General features: G+C 42.0%; 1 protein-coding gene across 1 annotated transcript in view; it reads left to right on the top strand.

Annotated features, from left to right (window-relative positions):
- Window positions 1-24,344, top strand: part of LOC109411791 (diencephalon/mesencephalon homeobox protein 1) — a 117,075-nt gene extending 92,731 nt beyond the window's left edge. The window contains exons 8-9 of the mRNA XM_029855331.2: window positions 23,378-23,502; window positions 23,582-24,344. Of these exons, the coding sequence (XP_029711191.2) occupies window positions 23,378-23,502; window positions 23,582-24,087 (631 nt within the window). The 3' untranslated portion in view covers window positions 24,088-24,344. The remainder of the gene's footprint in view (window positions 1-23,377; window positions 23,503-23,581) is intronic.
- Window positions 24,345-25,400: the final 1,056 nt, after the last annotated feature.

Genomic DNA, 25,400 nt, shown 5'->3' with positions numbered 1-25,400 from the left:
GGAAAGCTCGCGTGTCATGCCTCCAGCATGTGTGCTTGTCAACAACGCAATCGTTGTTACACTCATCTCTGAACCTGAACTAACCACCAGAGATGTATGTGCTCTTCCAATTGATGTATCTGTAGCATCATCAGCTTCAACTGTGTTGCATCACCAATCGGTGCGACATCGACAGCATCCGATCTACCTGCTGCATCCGCAACCGATAGGTACTCCAATACACCGAAAACGTTTATCAATAGTATTTGCAATAGCTCTCTGAATTCTCCCAACACAACACACTATTATACTCCACATTCCATCCACACACGCAATAGAACACAATGTAACCCAAATTGATTTTTAATAAACCAGTCCCGATTAGTATTAGTTTACATTTCAACCGGTTCACACCATCTCTTTTCGCTAAAGAAAACCCCGCGAATAACTAAATGTACGCTAAAGTGGTGACCCCGACGTGATTAATTACCACAAATCGCGAATTTTTTCGATCACGGGTACCGCGAATCGCGATTCGAAGTAGTTTTTTTTCGGTCGGCTACGTGCAAGTGCGACGATGGAGGATAAATCTAGCGCCAGTGGGGTGATTCCCCCGATAGCCCAGCCGGCTGTCGAAACAATTAATGCGCCGCGTCTCAATCCTCCCAGCATGGCCGACACGAATATCGAGACCTATTTTATGTCGCTCGCATTCTGGTTCGCCGCGTCAGGCATCGGTGCCCAACACGATTCCCGTCGGTACAATATCGTGATGGCACAGGTTCCTCCAAACAAGCTGACCGAGCTGCGGTCGATTGTCGATGCCACTCCAGCGAACGATAAGTACGCCTACATCAAAACCAAGCTGATCGCGTACTTTGCCGACAGCCAGCAGCGGCGCCTTCAACGTGTGCTGTCCGATATGGCTCTAGGGGACCTCAAGCCAAGCCAGCTCTTCAACGAGATGAAGTGCGTAGCAGGAAGCTCCCTCGGAGAAGCGGTGCTGCTCGATCTCTGGGCCACTAGGTTGCCCCCGCATGCTCAAGCAGCAGTGATAGCATCGAGAGGCAATGCCGCGGACAAAATCACCATCGCCGACGCCATTGTATGTAGATTCGATGGTTCTGCGAAAGATCAACGCCCTGGACAGCAACGTGCAAAATGCAGCGATGGCGGCAACGAAAACCACAGAAGTTGCAGCCATCGATCCCATTCAGGACCTGAAACGAGAAATCGCCGAGGTCTCGCGGCGGCTCGAAAAGATGCTGCCTATCCAGAAAAGTGTTCGTGGTCGTTCCCGTTCCCGTTCTTGTGGAGGTGAGAAGCGAAGTGCCAATCGCGAGAGGGATTCATCGTCCGGCCCATGCTTGTCCCATCGAACATTCGGGAACGATGCCCGAAGATGCCGGAAGCCCTGCTCTACAAGCCAGCGGGCCTCATCGAACCAGCAATGACGTCACTCTGCTGATACTGTGGGAGAAATTGGCGAACTTTGTAACCGTTCGCCGAATTAGCTCGAGAGAATCTGAAAAACGCGGTGGCTTTTGCGCCACTCTCGCGTACGAGAGACCACCGGTTCATTTTCGATATGCTCGACTATTTGAACGACTCCTATCTCAAGGGCTTTCTCGAACGGCCGATTAAAGACTCCAAATAAACTAAAGCTAATGTACAAAACGTACGAACTCCAACAATAACGGAAATTTACACAAAAACGGACTAAAACTCAGAATAAACTATAACAAACAATTTGAGGTCGGTGAAGTGAATTTATTAAACAGGAATTTAAGGAATAAAACAAAAAATAATAGTAGAAACAAAGAAAAACTAAAACAATTGAATTCATTAACGCGTATATTGTTCACAAAATGCTCGTCAAGTGTGTGTGTGTGTGTGTGTGTGTTATCATGGCCATGAACTTAAAAACGACGTACCTGCGCAGGCTTTTTCGTGGTCGGTGCTTCGTGGCCAATCGTCGACGTTGCTTAGCTCCCGTTAATGTTCGCCGGATTAAAGGTGCGGAGGGGGAGTGTCGGCAGTCCGGTACTCTGCCCGTTCGTACTTAAACCGCACGCGGGTAGGCCGGATATACTCCCTACTCTCCGTTTGACTGCCAGTTTAAGCGGGCGAGGAGCAGCAAAAATGGCTTGGAATCCAAAATAAAAAGCGTCTTTGGACGCTGAGGTCCAAAGAGGGAACACAAATTAAAACAATATACACTAAACGAATTCACTTTTATAATTACCTTCGAAACAACAAATAAGCGCTCAGGGAACAGAGTGTCTGCCCCTGGCGACAAAATCCACAATTTTAAACTATTAAACGAAAAACAAGGAACATTAGAAACAAATTCACTTCAAAAACACCAATTTACCAAACTACAACTCTAAGAAACACTACACACCTTTAAAAATGACAAACTGGGAGAAGGTCGCCGAAGCTCACTTCTGCTCGCCAGCCGACTCAACTATGAAGTGATGGAGTCAGTCGAAATCTCTAGTCAAGTAAATTTCCTGCTATTGAAGCAGTCGTCTATTCAATTTAAAAACTATTATATACAAGTGCGCCAAATTTAAATCGCACATGGCCGTAAAAACTATTTAGCGCCATCGAAAAAAGTCCTATAAGATAAGTAACATGAATCGTCATTGCTTAGCCTAGACACAAACCTTACATGAAACGGATAATCTCTACTAATGGAAACGGTTCAAACTCTAAGGCAAATTCAACGAATCTAATTCAAATGAGATTTTACTTGAAAAGATAAAAACGTCAAAAGCTACAAATTAACTAAAATAATCATGAAAACTAATAATTAATCATAAAAAAAAAAAACAAATTCTAAAATCAAAAACAAAACATTCAAAAAATATAACAATTTAATCTAATTGAATTCAAACTTTATTTTACTTAAAAGAATAAAAACGTTACATCACACCACCCAGTTTTATGAAAATTTGATCAGAGAAACTGATCAAATTTTCATAACTCACAAAATACTCAAAAAGAAAAACTACACAGTTGAATCAAACTTAACGTAAAGCACAAAGCTTATGTCCAGTTTACATTGATGGTCATAGAGCAATTAACAACACGGAAAGACTCGAACACGACTACCACAAAGGGAATTCTCCACTGTCAAACAACTTACATAATCGTTACTCGTTGAACGATTACCACAATGGGAACTCCTCAATGTCAATAAACTTACATAGCCGTGATCTTAACGTAACGGAACTACAGTTAGTTGCATCATCAACACCTTCGTTGACGCATTCGCAACTCTAACTGCTTAAACTCGGATCCTCAGAGTCCATCAGCTCATTGCATCTGACCTCCTCCCTGATTCTCCTTAACGTAACGGAACTACAGCTGGTTGCATTATCAACACCCTCGTTGACACATTTGCAAACCAAACTGCTTAAACTCGGATCATCAGAGTCCATCAGCTCATTTCGTCTGACCTCCTCCCTGACTCTCCTTAACGTAACGGAACTAAACCACAGCTGATTGCTCATCAAAACTCTGTTTGACTCATTTGCAATCGAACGCTGCATAAACGTAAGCAGAAATAAATTCCAAACATCAAACTTAATTTGACAAAACTCAGAATCTGCAAAAAATATCGAACAGCTCTATGTAAACATACAATATAAACTGACAGCATAAAATCTTGCATGCAAGTTCTACTACCAACTGCAACGAAACGTACTGTCAACGCGAGTGACATTCGCGCTGTCACTGACGCGAGACGAAACGGAACGGAAAAGAAATGAAAACAAAAATAAAAATCCATAAATTCGGAGCGGTGGTGATCGTCGCGGTCGCGGAGTGCTAAATATAAAAAAACGGATTTCACCATGAACGGGGGGAGTATTTGTTACTTTTTTTATTATAAATTATAGAATTCATTGCTTTTTGTTATGTTCACAGGAATTCATCGCGGGATCTCATCAAACATCAGCGCCATCAGCGGTATCGGTAAAAAAGGTAATGTAATAATGAAATCTCAGTGATACAAGATGGCTAAATCTTTCTTCGTGACGACGTCGGAAAAAGTAAACATCGCTAATGGACTTTGTTTCCATTTCCGATGCGACTAACTAATTGATTGATTTTTATTGCGGTTGTGGTCTGGGGAATGTACCCGAGACTGATCGCAATAATTTACGTTTTTCTGTGTTCAATAACAAATTTAAAAAAAAATAACTAAAGAACATGTATATAAAACATTTTAATTAATATTTCTATTTACAGGTTTCCCGACGATGATTCCGGCAACTCTTTGACGACGATGTGGAAATAAACCGGAACGGAACGCGAAAGAAATTATGGCACATAAATGGAGTATTGGAACGCCAGTGATGATGTACCTGTTCCAAAGGATTGCAGATGAACCACCATGGCCAGCGCGAGAATTTCCACACTAACCGAAAAAAAAGACCAACGACAATAGACAATCAGCGACTACCAACGCGACGAAAACCGGACCTACAATCCATCATCATTGGACTGAAATTGGACGGTGCACGATAAGACCATTCAACCAGGATCCACCACCACGATCTTCGCGACGGAAAACCGATTCAACGGGTGAGTTCATTCCATTTATCAAATTAATTAACATAGTATTAAATCTAACATAGAATAATCAAAAAATACTAAATTAATTCATAAGCCTTTACGCTAACCAAAACTATTAAGCGAAAACTATTTGGTTGACAAGCTAAAAGCTGTCTTCCAAACACGTCGAACCAAAACAATAATACAAATTCATATAAATGTAAACAAAATTTCATGATTGAATTCAATGGAAATTTTGCTTAAAAAGAGAAAAACATTGAAAACGCTTTTCTATGCAATTTTACAGTTATCTACAACAATTTAGCTATTTCAACGAGATTAATACTGAAATCTCAAAACCGTTTCTTCAAAAGTCAATCGAAATGGTTAAATTTAAATGAACTCACACATATTTACAGAAATGTCTTCACAGAACGTCAAAATTTACAACTATGTCACAAAAAAAGTAAACCTTCATGCAAGCTATGCTTAAAACTGAACTTTGCGTCAAATTCAACTCAACTGAACGTAAATCAACTAAGAAATTGAAAGTTTATCTAAACTCGACCTGAAATACTGAAAAAAGTCAACGAAAACTAATAATTAATCATAAAAAAAACAAATTCTAAAATCAAAAACAAAATATTCAAAAAATATAACAATTTAATCTAATTGAATTCAAACTTTATTTTACTTAAAAGAATAAAAACGTTACAACTTTCTACCACAGCCGCAATCTATCGCCTCAAAATTACGGACTCGACCACCGGTATGCAGTTTTTAATCGACACGGGTGCCGATGTGTCCGTAGTGCCGAAAGGATTGCATTCAGTAAAAGTGAAACCAACGACTACGAAATTGTTCGCCGCGAATGGAACACCCATAGAAGTGTACGGTGAAGTGCTACTGAAAATGAACCTCGGACTTCGCCGCGAGTTTTTGCGGACATTTCTAATCGCGAATGTGACATCGGGAATAATTGGTGCGGACTTAATTTGCAATTTCGATTTGCTGATCGATTTGAAACGAAACCGTCTGATCGATAACACCACCAATCTCGAATCCGCCGGTGTCCTCACGCGTACTAGTGAGTTCTCTATCAAGACTTTTAGTGCAGTGTCGCCGTATGCTGAATTACTGGCAGAATTCCCTAGCATCACTCGGCTCGCTCCGCCGGGTACGATCAGCAAGTCGACCGGTCAGCCCGTCTATGCCAGGCCGCGACGACTCCCACCGGACAAACTCGAAGCAGCGCGCACCGAATTCGAGCACCTAATGAAGCTAGGAATCTGCCGACCGTCCAGCAGCAACTGGGCCAGCCCGCTCCATATGGTGAAGAAGGCAGACGGCTCCTGGCGACCATGTGGAGACTATCGTGCGTTGAATGCCCAGACCGTTCCGGATCGATACCCCCTGCCGTACCTGCAGGACTTCACGCACTAGCGTGCGCAGGGTTCTTGCTTAGGGGGGGGCACCATAATAATGGTGCAACATATGTATGATCATGGTGCAAAACAGAATTATGGTGTTACACCCAATATGAACTCCCAAGTAGGGGTTTCCTGGAATTCCTCGAGAAATTCCTCCAGGAGTTCCTTCAGAAAATTATCCAGGAAATTCTCAACGAATTTCTTCAGGAATTCCTGAATCCATGAATTATTTCAAAAAATCCTTCTTAAATTCCTCAACAAATTACAAATTCCTTCAGAAATTTCTCGAAAAATAACGCCAGAAATTCCTACAGGAATTCCTCCCAAAAAATCCTCCAAGAATTCCTCATGACATTCCTCCAGGGATTTCTCCAGAGAATCCTAAAAGAATGTCTCCCGGAACTCTTCCAAAAATTTTGCGAGGAATCTCTACAGGAAATCCTCCACAGATTCCTCCAGTAATTTCTCCAGGATTTTTTTAGGAATTCCTCCAGGGATTCAATAATGAATTTCTTCAGAAATTCCTCCAGATATTCCTTTAGAAAATCCTCGAGGGGTTCCTTCAGACATTTCTTTAGAAATTCCTCCAATATACAACTAGTGATTTCTTTCAGGAGTTCCTCCACGGATTCCTGCAGAAAATCCTAAAGTAATTTCTTCCAGAACTCTTCCAGGAATACCACCAGGGAATCCTCCAGGAATTTCTTTTGGATTTTTTCCAGAAATTTCTTCAGGAATTTCTCCAGGGATTCATAACTGAATTTCTTCAGAAATCCCCCAGAAACTTCTTCCAGAAATTCCTTCAGGAATTTCTTCTCCAGGAAGACTCATATATTTCTCCAGAAATTCCTCCACTAAATACTCCTAAAATTCCTCCACAGATCCCTCCTGACATTTTTCTATGAAAAATCCTGAATGTCTGTCTGTCAGAATTCCCCCAATATCCACGGATGCCTCCATAACATGCTAAAGGAATTTCTCACGGAATTCTTCCAGGTATTCCTCAAGAAATTTCTCCAAGAATTCTTCCATGGATTCCTCCAGGAAATTCTCAAACAATTTCATCAGGAATCCCTCCAGGGATCCATCCATGGATTTCTTCAGAAATTCCACAAAAAAATCCTCCAGAAATTCTACCAGGAATTCTTTCATAAAATTGTCGAGGAAGAACTCCTAAAATTCCTCCAGCAACTCTTCTATGAATTTATGTCTGAGTTCCCCAAGAATGTCTCCCGGAACCCTTCCAAGAATTTATCGAGGAATTCCGCAAGAAACTTGTCCAGGAAATCCTTCACGGATTCCTTCATGAATTTCTTTAGGATTTTTTTCCAGCAATTTATCCAAGAATTCCTGCAGGAATCCATTCATAAATTTCTTCAGAAATTCCTCAAAAAATTACTCCAGGTATTCCTTCACAATTTGCTCGAGTAGTTCCTTCAGACATTCCTCCAGAAATTCCTCCGAGATGCATTCAGGGATTTTTCCCCGAAATTCATCCATGAACTCCACCAGAAAATCCTAAAGTAAATTCACCCGAAACTCTTCCAGGAATTCCTACAGGAGTTCCTCGAATGATTCCGCGAGAAATTCCACCAGGGGATCCTCCACGGAATCCCCTAGGAATTTCTCCACGATTTTTTCCTGAAATTTCTTAAGAAATTCCTCCAGGGATGTAATAATGAATGTCTTCAGAAATTCCCCCAGATATTCCTTCATAAATTCCTCGAGAAGTTCCTTCAGACATTCCTCCATTAATTTTCCAGGAAGCCTCATATATTTCACCAGAAACTCCTCAAATAATTCCTCTGATAAATACTACAATAATTGCTCCAGAGATTCCTCCAGAAATTTTCTTTTTTGAAATGACTGTCAGAATTTTTACAATAGAACTTCTAGGGATTTCTCTAAGAATTGATCCTCGCATTTCTCCAGATAATCCTAGATGAATTTTTAACGGAACTGTTCCAGGAATTCCTCCTAGAATTCCTCGAAAAATTCCCCCATTGATTCTTCCAGGAAATTCTCGAGGCATTTCTTCAGGAATTCCTCCGACGATTCATCCATGAATTTCTTCAGAAATTCCGCAAAAATTTCTCCGGGAATTCTTTCAGAAATTCTACCAAGAACTCCTCCAGGGATTCCTCTAAAAAATCCTCTGGGAATTTTCACCAAAACTACAGGGATTTCTCATTGCATTCCTCAAAGAATTCCCCCAGAACTTTTTCTAGGAGTTTCTCAAGGAGTTCCTGCAGGGATTCGTTGAAAAATTTCTTCAGAAATTCTTTAAAAAATCCTGCAGAAATTCCTCCAGAAATTCCTTCAGAAATTCCTCGAGGAGTTCCTTCAGAAATTTCTACATGAAGCCTCATATATTTCTCCATAATTTTCCCAAATAATTCCTCCAGGAATTCCTCCAGTAAATACTTCAGAAATTTCTTCAGAATTACCTCCAGGAATTCCTCCAGAATTACCCCCAGGAATTCCTTCAGAGATTCCTCATGAAATTTCTTCTAGAAAAAATCCTCTAGAAATGTCTGCCAGAATTTCTTCAATATTTCCTCCAGGGATTCTTCAAGGAATTGCTCTAGAGATTTCTCCTGAAAATCATAAAGGAATTTCTCCCGTAACTCTTTCAGGAATTCCTCCTGGTATTTCTCGAGCAATTCTTCCATGGATTCCTCCAGGAAATTCTACAGGAAATTCTCAAGGACTAGTAAATACTCCAGAAATTTCTTCAGAATTACCTCCAGGAATTCCTCCAGAGATTCCCCATGAAATTTCTTCTAGAGAAAATCCTCTAGGAATGTCTGCCAGAATTTCTTCAATATTTCCTCCGGGGATTCTTCAAGGAATTGCTCTACAGATTCCTCCAGAAAATCCTAAAGGAATTTCTACCGGAACTCTTCCAGGATTTCCTCCTGGAATTTTTCGAGCAATTCATCCATGGATTCCTCAAGGAAATTCTACGTGAAATTCTCAAGGACTTCTTCAGGGATTTATTCCTTCAACGATTTATTCATGAATTTCTTCAAAAATTCATCCAGAAATACCTCCAGGAATTACTCCAGAAAATCCTCTAGGAATTTCTGTCAGAATTCCCCCAGACAATCTCAAAGGAATGTCTCCCGGAACCCTTCCAAGAATTCCTTCAGGGATACCTCCATGGATTCCTCCAGGAATTTTTCCAGGATTTTTTTCAGAAATTCCTTCAGAAATTCCTCCCTCCATGGATTCTACCAGAAATTTCTCAAGGCATTCATCCAGGTATTTTCTCAGGAAATCCTTCACGGAATCCTCCACATAATCCTCAATCAATTTCTCCCAGAACTCTTCTAGGAATTCCTCCAGGGATACTTCCATGGAATCCTCATGAAATACCTCCAGGGATTGCTGCCGGAATTCCTACAGAAAATTCTCTAAGAATTTCTGCCAGAATTCCTCCAATATTGTCTCCAGGGATTCTTCCAGAAATTCCTCGACTTATTCCTCCAGAAAATCCTAAAAGGATTTTTCCCGGATCTTTTCCGGGAATTTCTCTAGGAATTCATCCAGAGATTTCTCCATGGATTCCTCCGGAATTTCTTCTGGAATTCATCCATGAGTTTCTTCAGAAATTGCTAAAAAAAATCTCTTATTAATTCCTCGAGGAGTTCCTCCAGACATTCCTCCAGGAAGCTTTAAATATTTGTACAGAAATGCCTTACAGAATTCATCCAGGAATTTCTCTAGTTATTCCTCCTAGAATTTCTATAGTTAATCCTCTTAGAATAGAAAAAAATCTGGAGGAATTTATCCAGAAATACCTCCCGGAATGCAAACATGGATTTTTCCAAAAATTTCTCCAGAGATTCCTGAAGAAAATCATCCAGGAATTTCTCCAAAGATTCCTCTAGGAATGTTTCGCAAAAAATACCTCAAAGAATTCTTTCGGGAATTCCTCCATTCATTCCTTCAAAAATTTCTTCAGTAATTCCATCTTGAATTTCTACAGAGATTCCTCCAGGAATTTCTGCAAGGATACCTTAAGGAATTCCTGCTTGGATTTCTCCAGAAAATCCTGAAGAAATTTCTCCCGGAACTCTTCCAGGAATTCCTCGAGAATTTTTTCCAGGGATTTCTACAGAATTTTCTTTTATGGAATTTTTCCAAGAATCTCTCCAGAAACTTCTCCTGGGACAACAATCAAAATTTCTCTAATTTTTGCTCCAGAAAATCCCAAAAAAAATCTTCATGGATACCCCCAAAAATTCCTCTAGGTATTCCTCCAAGAGTTTATCCACCGATTTCTCCAGTAAAAACTTCTCCCGGAACTGTTCCAGGAATTTCTCAAAGAATCCCTCTAAAAATTTCTCCAGGGATTCCTCCTTGGATTTCGCCAGGAATTCCATCAATGAATTTTTTTCAGATATTCCTCAGAAATCCCTCTAGGAAATATTTCAGAAATTTCTCGAGGAGTTCCTTAAATCATTCCTCCAGGAAGCCGCAAATATTTTCCAGAAATTTTTCAAAGAATTCTTTCAGGAAATCCTGCAGAAATTTTTCCAGATTCCTTCAGGAGTCCCTCCGAGGATTACAGCATGGATTTTTTCCCGGATCTTTTCTAGGTGTTTCTCTAGGAATTCCTATAGGGATTTCTCCATGCATTCCTCCAGGAATATCTTCGGGAATTCATCAAGGAGTTCATCCATGAGTTTCTTCAGAAATTACTCAAAAAAGTCCTTCACAAATTCCTCGAGGAGTTCCTCTAGACATTTCTCCAGGAAGCCTTAAATATTTGTCCAAAAATTCCTTAAAGAATTCATCCAGGAATTTCTCTAGATATTCCACCAAAAAATTCTTCAGGAATTTATCCAGAAATACCTCCCGGAATGCAAACATGGATTCCTCCAGGAATTTCTCCAAAGATTCCTCAAGAAAATCTTCCAGGAATTTCTCCAGGAATGTTTCGCAAAAAATACCTCAAAGAATTCTTTCGGAAATTGCTCCGGGAATTCCTCCATTATTCCTTCAAAAATTCCATCTTGAATACCTCCGGGAATTTCTACAGAGATTCCTCCAGGAATTTCTGCAACGACTCCTGAAGGAATTCCTGCTCGGGTTTCTCCAGAAAATTCTGAAGAAATTTCTCCCGGAACTCTTCCAGGAATTCCTCGAGAAATTTCTCCAGGGATTTCTACAGACATTTTGTCAGGATTTTTTTGTCTAGAATTTATCAAGGAATCTCTCCAGAAATTTCTCCTGGGACAACTATAAAAAATTCTCTATTAATTGCTCCAGAAATTCATCTAAAAAGTTCTTCATGGATTCCTCCAAGAATTTCTCTAGAATTATTCCATGAATTTCTCCAGAAATAAAAAAACTTCTCCTGGAACTGTTCCAGGAATTCCTCGAAAGATTTCTCCATGGATTTCGCCAGGAATTTCTCTAGGAATTTCTTCAGAAATTCCTCAAAAATCCCTCTAGGAATTCTTTTGCTCGAGGAGTTCGTTTAATCATTCCAGAAAGCCGCAAATATTTTTCCAGAATTTTTTCAAAGAATACCTTCAGGAAATCCCCCAGAAATTCTTCCAGGAATTCCTACATTTTTTTAGGAATTTCTCCAGAAAAACCTCTAGGGATTCTTCCAGAAGTTTCTATAGTAATTCTCCAGGGATTCATCCTTGAATTTCTTTACGGATTCCTTCAGGAATTCCTTCTAGGATTTCAGCAGGGATTTTCCAGGAATTTTTCAAAGCTTTCTCTAAGATTTCCTCTATGAATGTCTCCAGGGATTCAGCCAAGTATTCCTCCTGAAAATCCTCCAGAAACTCTTCCAATAATTCTCGAAAGAATGCCTCCAGAAATTCCTCCAAGAATTTTTTCACAGATTCTTCCAAAAAATCCTTCAGGAATGCCTCCACTGATTCCTCCAGAAATTGCTCCACAAATTGCTACAGAGATTTCTCCAGTAATTTCTGCAAGGATTTGTCATTGAATTCCTCGAGTAATTCTTCCACAAATTCATGCAGGAATTTTTCCAAAAAATCTTTCAGGAATTCCTCCAGCAATTCTTCCTGGAATTCCTCCATGAATTATTTCATGGATTCCTTCATGGATTCCTTCTGTTACCCCTCCAGTGTTTCATCCTGTAATTCCTTCACGGATTCCTTCAGGAATTCCTCCAGAGATTATATCAGGGATTTCTCCAGGAATTTCTCATAGCTTCCTCCAGGAATTCTCTAGAAACTCCTCCAAATGTCCCTCCAGAAATTTCCTCAGGGATTCCTGCAGAAATTCCTCCGGACATTCTTCCAGAAGTTCTTCCAGGAATTCTTACAAGGAAACCTCCAGGCATTCTTCCAAGGATTCCTTCAGGAATGCCTTCAGAGATTCCTCCAGAAATTCTTCCATGAATTCCTCCAGGATTTCTTCCAGGAATGCCTCCAGAGTTTACTCCAGGAAATCCTCCAGGGGATCGTCAATGACCCCTGCTGAAACTCTTCAAGAAATTTGTCCAGAAGTTTTTCGAAATACTTCTCCACAAATTCCTCTATGAATTCTTTCACGAATTCCTCTACGGATTCCCCCAGGAAATTCTTCAAGGATTCCTTTTGGAATGCCTCCAGGGATTTCTTTCAATAATTTTTCCAGCAATTCCTTTAGTAGTTCCTCCTGCAAATTCTACAGGAATTTCTAGACTCCTCTTCCAGTTTTTGAGAGCTTCTTTCAAGAATTCTTTCAAGCACTTCTTTAGTAATGCCTTAAGGGATTCCTCCAGAAAGTCCTTCAAGGATTCCCCCTGAAATTTCTCCACGGATTTCTCCTAGAATGCCTCCACGGATTACTCCAGATATTTCTCCAGCTGGTAAAGTGATTTTCAAAATGATCCACGGAATGCTATTTTGTTGCGCGAATCACAAAATGGTACATAAATTCAATTGTGGATGATACAATGAACACCAAGAAGGTGTATAAAATTCAAAAAGGTGTGTGATGTGAGTATGGTTCATTATATACCTTAATGATCAAGGGAACGTCGAGATCATTCATGCGTGGCAAGTAATTGCAATTTGATTTATAGAATGCTAAGATAAAACATGAGATTTGGAGATGGTGTAAGGTACACCGGGGCAAGTTGAAACGGGTGGGGCAAGATGAAACAGCGGGTTAACATGATGTTTTCTAATGATGATAAACAGTTTGATCGCCATAACACATAGTTTTTTATTCAAACAATCTTTTAGCGAAGGATAAATTTCCAAATTGTATTGAAATCTGTTTCAAAACTTCGTGTTTCATCTTGCCCCACCCGTTTCAACTTGCCCCGGTGTACCTTAAGGTGAATATATGACGAAGCCACAGCCTCACCACGATCAACTTTTCAGCTCAAACCGACATTCGGTTCTTCAGATTTGTGCTCTTGAAATTTCGAGGTGTGGCTTCGTCATATATTCACCTTAAACATATAAATGTTGGTGCTGCGTAAAAATCAAATTGCGTGAGGCAATAAAGGTGCATGATGTCACCGCGGTGTATAGGATCTTCTGATAACACTGAGTTCATTGGTATGGTGCATTGAATGCTAATATGGAGCATGTCATTCAAAGATGGTGCTTGATGTCAGTATGATGCATTAGAGTTGACATCGTACAAGAAATGCTATTTCGATGTACGAAACTTCATACAATAATAATGGTGCAATAGATGCCTAGATGATATAGTGAACGCCACGATTACGCATTCAAAGCCTTAGTAATGCATGAAATTTAACGATGGTGCATTATTTCGCAATTAGACACATATTTGATTCAAAGATGGTGCGTGAGATGTTGCCTAGATGGTTCTGTGAACATCATGGTGGTGCATGATGTCTGTATGGTGCATTAGCTTCACCATGATTCTGTTATACTCGTCATGTTTTATATTAAGGTGCACTTACAATTCGTGCAAAGGTGCAGGAAACTCAATGTGGCACAGAAATCAACATGTTCCAGGTACGTGGAATACTATTTTGTATGCGAAATGCCAAAATGGTGCATCAATTCAAATTTAAACCACATCATAATGGTGCATAAGATACCTAGATGGTATAATGAATGCCAAAATGGTGCATGGAAGGCTTGGGAGAAGACGTATGATGCTTGTGAGCTGCATTTGTTGTCACCGTTATGCAAAGATTATCAACATGTTGCATGGTTAGGTGCACGAATGGCAAAAATGGTGCATAGAATATGTACGAAATAAAAGTATTTTATGTGATGCTCACAACATAATGGTGCATCAGATGCCTAGATGATATAATAAACGCTGAAATGGTGCTTGGAAAGCTTTGATGGTGCATGAAATTTCATGATGGTGCATATCAGCATGATACATTAGGTTCCTAGTTGATTAAAAGATGGTGCATGAGATCAGCATAATGCGTGGATACCTAGATCATTCTTGGACGCTTTTAAGAAGATACATGATGTTAGTGTGCTGTATTAGTTGTCACCGTTATTCAGCGACACTCGACATTGTGTATGGCTAGGTGCACGAATTGCAAAAATGTTTTGTAATACGAAATGCCAAAATGGTGCATGTTATTCGAATATGGTGCTGACATCACTGATTAGTTAAAAGATGGTGCGTGAGATTAGCCTAAAAATGATTCTGAGAACATCATGGTTGTGCATGAGATACTAAGAAATTGTATGTATCAGGGGTGCATTTGTTGCCACCATGATTCAGTGATTCTCAACATTGGGTGGTTAGATCCAAAATTAAAAATTGCAAAAATGATGCATCGAATTTAATGTGGTGCGGAAGTCAACATGGATCAGGTACATGGAATACAATTGGGTGTACACACTCAAAACAGATTTGCGGGCTCGGCAAAAACGCGCACAGCCGTCTGCTCAGTAAAACTATCAGCTGATATCCCAGCAAAAAGTGACATATGTTAGCTGACTCTCAGCAAAACGATTGCCGAAGCTCAGCAATGAGCTGTCAAAAATGCTGAGATCTCAGCAAAATTGTTGTTTGCTGATTACTCGGCTGTGCAAATCTCGGCAAAAGAATGGAAAAATGCTGATATCCCGGCAATCTGAATTAAGTGTGTAGGTCATGGCAAAATGGAGCTTATGAAATTCAAATGTGAATTAAATGCTTAGATGACGCATAAGATGGTGCTTAGATATTTATGGTGGTACATGGAATGCAAAGAAGCTACATGATGTATGTATGGTGCATTAGTTTTACCATGATTCAGTTATACTCAACAAATTCCATATGTAGGTGCACGAATTGCAAAAATGGTGCAGGAAACTCAATGCGGCACAGAAATTAACATAGTCCAGGTACAAGTAATGCTATTTTGTATGCGAAATGCCAAAATGGTGCATCAAATTCACTTGTGAACCACATCATGATGGTGCATAAGATGCCAAGATGATATAGTGAATGCCAAAATGGTGGTTGGAAAGCTTTGAAGAAGGTGCATGATACTAGATGATGCATTAGTTGTCACCGTTTTTCAGAGCTTATGGTTAGGTGCACGAATTGAAAAAATTGTGCATAGCATACAAAAAAAAAATTAAGTGATGCTCACGGCTCAGTGATATGATAAACGCTGAAATGGTGCTTGAAGAGCTGTGATGGTGCATGAAATTTCATGATGGTGCATATCTGTATGAGGTATTAGATACTTAATTGATAAAAAGACATTTCATGCGATCATCATAATGCGTGGATACCTAGATTATTCTGTGGACATCATGATGGTGCATTGAAAGCTTTGAAGAAGGTGCATGATGTTAGTGTGCTGTATTAGTCGTCACTGTTATTCAGCGATACTCGTTATTTTGTATGGCTAGGTGCACGAATTGCAAAAATGGTGCTTAGAATTCAATGTGGTGCCGAAGTCACCATGGAATACAGTTTTGGAATACGAAATGCCAAAATGGTGCATGTTTTTCAAATATGGTGCTGACATCACTGTTTAGTTAGAAGATGGTGCATGAGATACTAAGAAATTGTATGTGTCAATGGTGCACCATAGCTCAGTGATTCTCAACATTGCGTGGTAAGATCCAAGGTTCAAGAATTGAAAAAATGGTGCATAGATTTTTTTTATAGAAGGGGGGGCAAGTGCCCCCCCTTGCCCTCCCCTGTGCACGCTAGTGACTTCACGACCATTTTGCAAGGTAAAACTATTTTTCTAAAGTTGACTTGCAGAAGGCGTTCCATCAGGTGCCAATTCATCCCGACGACATTCCAAAAACGGCCATCACGACGCCATTCGGGCTGTTTGAGTTTTCATTCATGACGTTTGGATTGAGGAATGCGGCCCAAACATTTCAACGGCTCATTCACGAAGTCGTTCGTGGATTGGATTTCATTTTTCCCTACATCGATGATTTGTTTATCGCCTCGTCGTCGCCCGAAGAGCATCGGGACCATCTACGTCAGCTGTTTGAGAGACTCAAGCAGCACAACCTGGCAATAACCGTTGCCAAATGCGAATTCGGCCGTGAAGCACTCGATTTTCTGGGACACTCCGTCTCAGCTGAAGGGATTCGCCCGCTTCCTGACCGAATGGAGGCCATCCAGAATTTCAAGCTACCATCCACAGTGAAGGAGTTGAAAAGCTTCTTGGCGATGATCAACTTGTATCGAAGATTCGTCCCGAATGCGATCGAAGCTCAAATTCCGCTGCTGGCGATGACCCCCGGCAACAAGCGCAACGATCGTACACCATTGACCTGGAGTGATGAAACCCGCGCAGCTTTCGAGCGGTGCAAGCAGCAGCTCGCCCAAGCAACGCTTCTTTCGCATCCCGCCAAATCCGCCGAACTGTCGCTCTGGGTCGACGCCTCAGACATCGTTGCAGGTTCAGTGCTGCACCAAATCGTCGATGGGCATGCTCAACCTTTGGGTTTTTTCTCGAAGAAATTCGACAAAGCCCAGCTTCGCTACAGCACCTACGACCGTGAACTGACCGCCATCTACCTCGCTGTGCGGCACTTCAAGTTCATGCTGGAAGGACGAAGCTGCCACATCTATACGGATCACAAGCCAATCATCTTCGCCTTTCGTCAGAAGCTCGATAAAGCCTCAAACCGACAAGCTCGCCAGTTGGACTTCATTGGGCAAATTACGACAGATATCCGGCACATAGTTGGCAAGGAAAACATCGTGGCGGACTTGCTCTCCCGCATCGCTGCCATCCAATCTGCACCCTCGATCAACTTCGACGCGCTTGCTGATAACCAGAAGACCGACGACGAGCTTCGCGATATTCAGCAAGGTCAGTGAATCAAAATTCAACCATCGCGCAACAATAATGACAATGTCGTAACCTGTATTTGTTGCGACAAACAAACCCATGCGACATAAGTTTGTCCCAACTTAAAAATAATGGGATTAACATCGTACACCACGAGTTTAGATATTTTTAAGCCTTGCATTGCGATTTTCGAACGGTAACTTCGAGTCGGTAAACACTGCAACTCTGGTGAAGCTCTATCATCAAACAGTTTCGACTTTGGGTTAGCAAAAATTGATTATTCACGAGTTGAAAAGTACGCAACAAAATCAGCTTCCGTTTTGTCTGCAACAAAAAATTTCGAGATCATGTCATTATCTGTTACCAGTAGGGATAAAGAGTAATCGTCGCACCTTCTTTGTTGCTTGTTTTGTGCCTCTTTTGTCTGACAATTCTCTTCACTGAGCAAGGTAAATCAAAAACCTCTTTAAAGTTAAAGCTTTTTACCGTTCCAGGCAGCACGAAGCAATTGCTTTGTGATTGCTCAGGCGATCGCATTCGTCCTTTTGTGACGAAACCGTTCCATAACGTCGCTCTGCAAGCTACCCTGGAACTCAGCTGTCGCACCCTGGAACGCGTGCAACGGCCAAATTGATGACGGAGAGATTCGTTTGGCCCTGCATCCGCAAGGACAGCATTGCTTTCGCCAGGAGCTGCCTCCAGTGCCAGCGATCGAAGGTGACTCGCCACACGCAATTGCCAGTGTCCCGTTACTCTGCGCCCGACAGTCGATTTTCCCACATCAGCATCTTTTTGGGTAAACATCGACATTGTTGGACCATTTCCGCCAAGCAAAGGACATCGCTACTGCCTTACGGCCATTGATCGATTCTCTCGGTGGCCTGAGGCGTTTCCCATACCGGACATGACTGCGCCAGCGATTGCTGAAGCTCTGGTCTCCGGGTGGATTGCTAGGTTTGGTGTTGCAGCCTACATCACTACCGACCAAGGACGGCAATTCGTATCATCGCTGTTCTTCGAACTGACTCGCATGCTTGGAACCACCCCCAATCGAATGGTGTCATCGAACGGTGGCACAGGACCTTGAAATCAGCCATCCTTTGCCACGATCCCGATCATTGGAGCGAACATGTGCCGATGATCTTGCTTGGCCTGCGAACAACCTACAAGGAAGACATCAAGGCATCTCCGGCCGAGATGGTTTACGGAACAACCCTCCGAATTCCATCCGAGTTTTTCGTCGATAGTTCGAAGGGCCGAAACGAAACCGAATTTGTTGCAAATCTCTGAAAATCCATGAGCAATCTACGCCCGACAGGAACAGTGTGGCACGGCACCCGCAATTTCTTCGTTCACCAGGACCTTCAATCGTGCAAGAACGTCTTCGTGCGCAACGATTCGATTCGGCCATCGTTATCACCTCCCTACGAAGGACCCTTCGAGGTGGTAAGCCGTGGCATCAAGGGGCGGACAGTAAACGTTTCGGTCGACCGCCTGAAACCCGCCTACACACTGGACGATCAGAATTCACCGAATGCACCAGATTCGGCAGCTACAACATCCGCTACGACTCCATCGACTAGGGTCACTCGTTCTGGTCGACGAGTCGTTATTCCACTCCGCTACCGCTAGAAGGAAACCTAGTCTAGGAGGGGAGTACTGTAGCATCATCAGCTTCAACTGTGTTGCATCACCAATCGGTGCGACATCGACAGCATCCGATCTACCTGCTGCATCCGCAACCGATAGGTACTCCAATACACCGAAAACGATTATCAATAGTATTTGCAATAGCTCTCTGAATTCTCCCAACACAACACACTATTGTACTCCACATTTCATCCACACACGCAATAGAACACAATGTAACCCAAATTGATTTTTAATAAACCAGACCCGATTAGTATTAGCTTACATTTCAACCGGTTCACACCATCTCTTTTCACTAAAGACAACCCCGCGAACAATTGAATGTACGCTAAATATCTGGTGGAAACCTTAACAGAAATCACGTCTATTGTTTAGTTTATTTTACCGAAGAATGAACCATGCCCTACGGATGATTTCAAGCAAGTCATCCCATGTTGCACTTTAATTTTTTTTTCGCTTATTATTAGCAATAATTGTAATGCTCACCAAATCCTCCGGTACAGCTCATATATTAACTTGAGTGGTTCCAGTTTATTTTCCTGCTCAATCTCAATCTGCTCAACAGGCACCGGGACAGAAGGCCCAGGAAGTGTGGGGTTAAGGACCGTCTTCTACCAAAAACTAATAACAAAGTGAAAACCAGGACTACTCTCTCTTCGACCCACTAAACACATTCCCATGGTCGCCAAACCCTACGTCTCTCCGGAACCACCAAGAAGCCATTGCTTCAGAGAGGGACTAGGGCACATCGCACCCTAAAGGTTAGCTGCGCAGCAACGACCTTCAATGGCTCCCTTTGTCCTCGGAAGGCGGACAGAGTCAACCACCACGTCCACGTCTAACTGGTTTGGAAACATGAAGATCTGATACTTACGTGCAGGTGCAACACGATCTGACCTGCTGAAGGCAAAGGTATCACTACCCTTTAGGCCCTATGAGCTGCAATCACGAAACGCGACGCGAGATAAGGCACGACACCTATGGTTCTTACAATCGTCAAAATAATTTAAAAATTACCTTAATGCCAACCGGTTTCGGGCTCGATGCAGCCCATCTACGGGACAATGTTCGACTGATTGCGTTGTTCCCAGGGGTGTAAGTTGACTGTCAACTGGGAACAAATTTCGCCTACCCTCTATCATGTTTTAGAACCAGTAAAAAGACGTAACTACCAAACAAGAAAAAAACAATTTTCGATTGCAAAACTAAATTTAATACCGTTTTATCATGCTGAAAGCAAGCCAGTATGTCATTTGAACATAAAGATTGTCATACTCAGCATATTAGACTGAAAAATTTCATTCCAAAAAAAATCAGTGTTGTGTTTTCACCATTATGAAATATTGGCCTCTACTTTCGCTTGTTTTTTGTTGTTGCTTTGTTTGGAGTGCGAAAATCGACTATAAATTGAAAACTCTCTGGGCGATTGTTTTTCTCAAATGAGAGGATAATTTAACATTACGACTCAAGGAATTTCGATAATTACCGAAAACACTGATCATAAGCATCTAAATCGAGAGAAAAAAAAACTGATATTTGTGCTACTGTTGATGTTTATAAAACCATTAAACAAAATATGTTTACAAATTAGAACCAACAGTAGATGGCGCGCAGGTGGGCATGTTTGGGTGGGCGTAGAGGGTAGGACCTTACACCCCTGGTTGTTCCAAGTTTGGAGAGAGAGAGAATGCTACTACTGCTGCTGCTGGTGGTTCGTGTCGACGAGATCGAATAGACTCGACATGATGGGAGGATCGTCTTCACTCATCAGCGGTTTTTGGGCATTGCTGATAAACATTGGCTCCCATGCGTTTAAGTGGGCAGTTTTCTCACAGTCCTATGAGCTACACCAGAAGGTTGTGTCTCCACCTGCCGCGGCCCTTATTGGGGACCCCTTTCAAACCGTGGGCTTGGATTCAACCCAGTAGACCGACGCCACGACAGCAACGCTACCAGGATGTTCGACCGCAGCGCACCACGACCTACGTAGCCAACTTCGAAACCTTGGACCACCTCTTGTATTGCGAATGCACTAGCCTTTCTCCGAATCCACGCCCACCTCCTCTGTAGTCATAAATTAGTACTCGGTTCTGCAAGTATCTTCCTAGAATCTTGTACAGGTACCACCTCTTGCACGAATCCCCCTCTTACGCTGGAGCACTATCTCGACGGTTTTTGTAACAGACAGAATAGCGATACCAGCTCAAAACCAACAAAGCAGCTGGTAAGGATGGTATCGCAGCTGAACTCATCAAGATAGGCCCAGAAAAGTTGGCCACCTGTCTGCATCGGCTGATAGTCAGGATCTGGGAAACCGAACAGCTACCGGAGGAGTGGAAGGAAGGGGTAATCTGCCCCATTCACAAGAAAGGCGACCATTTGGAATGTGAGAACTTCAGGGCGATCACTATTTTGAATGCTGCCTACAAAGTGCTATCCCAGATCATCTTCCGTCGTCTGTCACCTAAAACAAATGAGTTCGTGGGAAGTTATCAAGCCGGCTTCATCGACGGCCGGTCGACAGCGGACCAGATCTTTACCGTACGGCAAATCCTCCAGAAATGCCGTGAATACCAGGTCCCAACGCACCACCTGTTCATCGACTTCAAAGCGGCATACGATAGTATCGACCGCGCAGAGCTATGGAGAATCATGGACGAAAACGGCTTTCCTGGGAAGCTGACTAGACTGATTAAAGCAACGATGGACGGTGTGCAAAACTGCGTAAGGGTTTCGGGTGAACTATCCAGTTCATTCGAATCTCACCGGGGACTGCGACAAGGTGATGGACTCTCATGCCTACTCTTCAACATCGCTCTGGAAGGTGTGATGCGACGAGCCGGGTTCAACAGCCTGGCAACGATTTTCACAAAATCCGGTCAATTTGTGTGCTTTGCGGGCGACATGGACATTATTGCCAGAACATTTGGAATGGTGGCAGAGCTGTACACCCGCCTGAAACGCGAAGCAGCTACGATCGGACTGGTGAATGCCTCAAACATGGTGGTAGGCGGAGCCGAACACGACCGGATCCGTCTGGGTAATAATGTTACGATAGACGGGGATACCTTCGAGGTGGTAGAGAAATTCGTCTACCTAGGATCCTTACTGACGGCTGACAACAACGTGAGTCGTGAAATTTGAAGGCGCATCATCAGCGGAAGTCGGGCCTACTACGGGCTCCAGAAGAATCTGCGGTCTAAAAAGATTCACCCACGTACCCAGTGAACCATGTACAACACGCTAATAAGACCTGTGGTCCTCTACGGACACGAGACATGGACTATGCTCGAGGCGAAGCTGCGAGCACTCGAAGTTTTCGAGCGACGCGTGCTTAGGACGATCTTCGGCGGTGTGCAAGAGAATTTTGTGTGGCGGAGAGGGGTGTATGTATGCATAGGGTGACTTTAGATATTATCGACAGGTTTGTTCTCTTCGTCATGAGGAGTTTTTGTCGGGTAAATTGCCTATAACTTGGTCGAATATTGCAGTTCGGTTGGGAAAGATTTAAGACCAAATTTACGTTGCAAAGGTTTAAAAAAATATCCCATGACGAAAGGAACAAAACAGTCGAAAATACGTAAGGTCTCCTATGTAAGTTCCAGAAATTACCATAGAAAGTAATCAATAGTATCGTTGGGTTTATAGTAAAATTGTCACAAAAATGTGCCAACAACATTTTGTTTTGAAAATTTATCAATTCTATCAAATTCAATCTGCATAGATATTTCCCAAGCTCTGTAAAACCCGCCCAGAGCACCACTTTCCTGCCATGCTATTCTCTGGCTCTCACTGTTCGTAGTTGCCCACCGGGACGATGGCTACCTACTGACACCGACCGGGCGGAGGGATATTACGTTACGCTTGTCAAAATCGATTTGAATCAAATTTTAATGCACCTGCTTCCACGTGTCCGCCCGGGATGCTGCTGCGTTTGACAAGAGTTCTTGTGGGAGCTCCATTGCTGTTGGTGCTTGCTGCTGGTTTGCTGGCAGGTAGCAGGATTGGCTGTTTGGCATCAATCCGAAGCTTCGAGTGGCACATCTCGTAACGCACGAACGAGAACCAAATCAGTGCTATGAACGAGAAAGGACCTAGCCAGAGCTTGCTATATAGTTGGGATGCTATCTATCCCAGGGGGCGAGCATTGAGCTAGAAGTTATCAAATTTATCAAATCATTTATTTTTTATTCACTTTGTTTGAATTTGCATTTATTTCGTTTGAGTTGTGCGAATCGTCACAGCAATAGAAAAGGAGATTTTGTTAGTCTGCACAGTTGTCGAAACATCAAATCAGTAACAAATTTTGAAAACGACGTATAATCAATGGTGTAGCATTGATTATACGTCGTTTTCAAAATTTGTTACTGAAATATGCTTGACATACAAATACAGTACATGTATGTACAAATTAGTAAAAGCGACACATACGTATTGGAAAATTATCTAATTTTCATTAAGGAGAAAACAGTATAAGCTTATGAACTTTCTTCTATTTTCTTCATTTCAGTAACGGTGGATTCCGACCGGTATTGGATAATGGCCAGCCAAGGACAACTCCGCCACTATTTCTTCCTCCACATTTGGCATCCCTGGGATCGCAATTTGCCCCACCATTGTTTCCAAATCTAAAAGGTAGATACGATATTTGCCATAGTTCCGAATTCCCATGAACTAATCAACCATCTTCTACCTTACTTATCATTCCTTACAGCGGCCTTCCCAAGTTTGTGTTCGTGCTGTCCAGCAAAGTCCCCGATCACCACCGGGTCGTCGACGGCCACGTCCTCACCAACGTGCACTTCGCTAGCTCACTCGATCGTCAGTGCCGGAACAACTCCAACCAGTAGCGGATCGCTTGGCCCGTCAGATCCCCGTTCGTCATCGGTAGCTGAGCTACGCCGGAAAGCCCAAGAACACTCGGCAGCCCTGCTACATTCGCTTCAAGCCGCAGCAGCTGCAGGCCTTGCCTTTCCCGGATTCCATCTGCCACCACTTTCGCTGCACACCGCTCTCAGTAGTGGTCGCAAGCCGAGTGATTTCATCAGTGATCTCTCGATGCATCACCATCTGAGCAGCCACGCTGCCGGACTGTCCGCCCTAGGTGCCCCCAATCTGAACAATAACAACCCCGCCAGCATGAACAATAACAGTGTGTCAAGTTTAGGTGATTCTCCTTCCCCGACGAGACACAACGGAGACAAGTCCTCCAGTGATTAGAAGAAATCTGGAAATGGTTTCGGTTCAAACGAAAATTGTGATGATGATTTTGGTAAGGAAATCCTTGTACATACTTAAATGAAGCTAGGCGAAGAAAGTTCTTTGATCGCTCGTACATTACTATGGTTCGTACTAAAAAGTTGATTGCTTAGTGAGAGTAGATTATTAACATTCCACGGCAACTTGCAATAAATTAGCATTAGAGCAAAAGTTAGTATTTAAAATTACTTAATTTAGTTGATTATTACTGATAACTAGAAAAATCGTAAGGATTGAAATAAATTTCGGTTGAACAAAACCGATTTGCAGTATCATATGAATTTCCGAATATTCTCGAAACTCCAGTATAAATAAGTTCTACCAATTCTTTGATTGGCAGCAATGTACATAAAAATCACAAACAATACGTAAAGCGCAAATGAAACCGAATCAAAATAGCATTTAATTATTTGAGTTTGATGAATTATTGTATGTATAGAATTTTGAAACGGTTTGTAATCAGTACTCTGGTATAAAAAAATTAAAACAATTATAACAGATAATCTATTAAAGTTTTGCTTAATTCAACACCATTCCAAAATAGATGTAACAAACAATACAAGCCAAATAAAGAAACCGAAAAAATACAAATAAATCTATTATAATGAAGTTGATCAACTCGTATTCATTTTTTTGTGAAATCCTAAGAATATTTTTGTTAAGGGACGAATTAGTCTTGGGCTGAATTGCCCCTGAATAAAAAGTCAATAATAAATAATAGTACTTCTTGTTAAGTTCATGTACCAGGCCCGTGCACAGAAGTGGCGCCAAGGGAGGGTTTTTTTTCTCAATTTCGGCAAAAGGCGGAGGGGCGACCACCCCCCCCCCCCCCCTCCCCCCCCCCCCCCTTGTGCACGGGCTTGTCAAGTACAATAAAAACATTATAAAGGACAGCATTAACCCAATTTTATATTTTTAAGCTACGTATGGTACCTTATCATGGGAGCTTCACTCCAAGTAACGGGTATCTCGACTGAATGGAGTGGTTGAGCACCATGGAACGATGCTTTAGGTTTGCATTTGTAAAAAGGCGTCACAAACAAGCAAAAGCTGCCGTTCGTTTGCAAAGTGGCGTAAGTGTTATTGTCAATTTTGACTATTATTCATCAAACTCTTGATCGTTTGCTATTTTTCTTCCATAAATGCTACATTACCACTAGATCTAGCATCCCAATGTAGCAGATATACCACAGTGTTATCATTTCACCAGATATATACCAACAGATGTCGAAATTTGGAATGACGCTTACTTCGCTTTGCAGAATTACGGCAGA

The sequence above is a fragment of the Aedes albopictus genome, chromosome 2 (assembly GCF_035046485.1).
Source record: "Aedes albopictus strain Foshan chromosome 2, AalbF5, whole genome shotgun sequence".
Taxonomy (NCBI): domain Eukaryota; kingdom Metazoa; phylum Arthropoda; class Insecta; order Diptera; family Culicidae; genus Aedes; species Aedes albopictus.
Note: the sequence above shows the minus strand (reverse complement) of the source record. Positions and strands in the feature narration are given on the sequence as shown.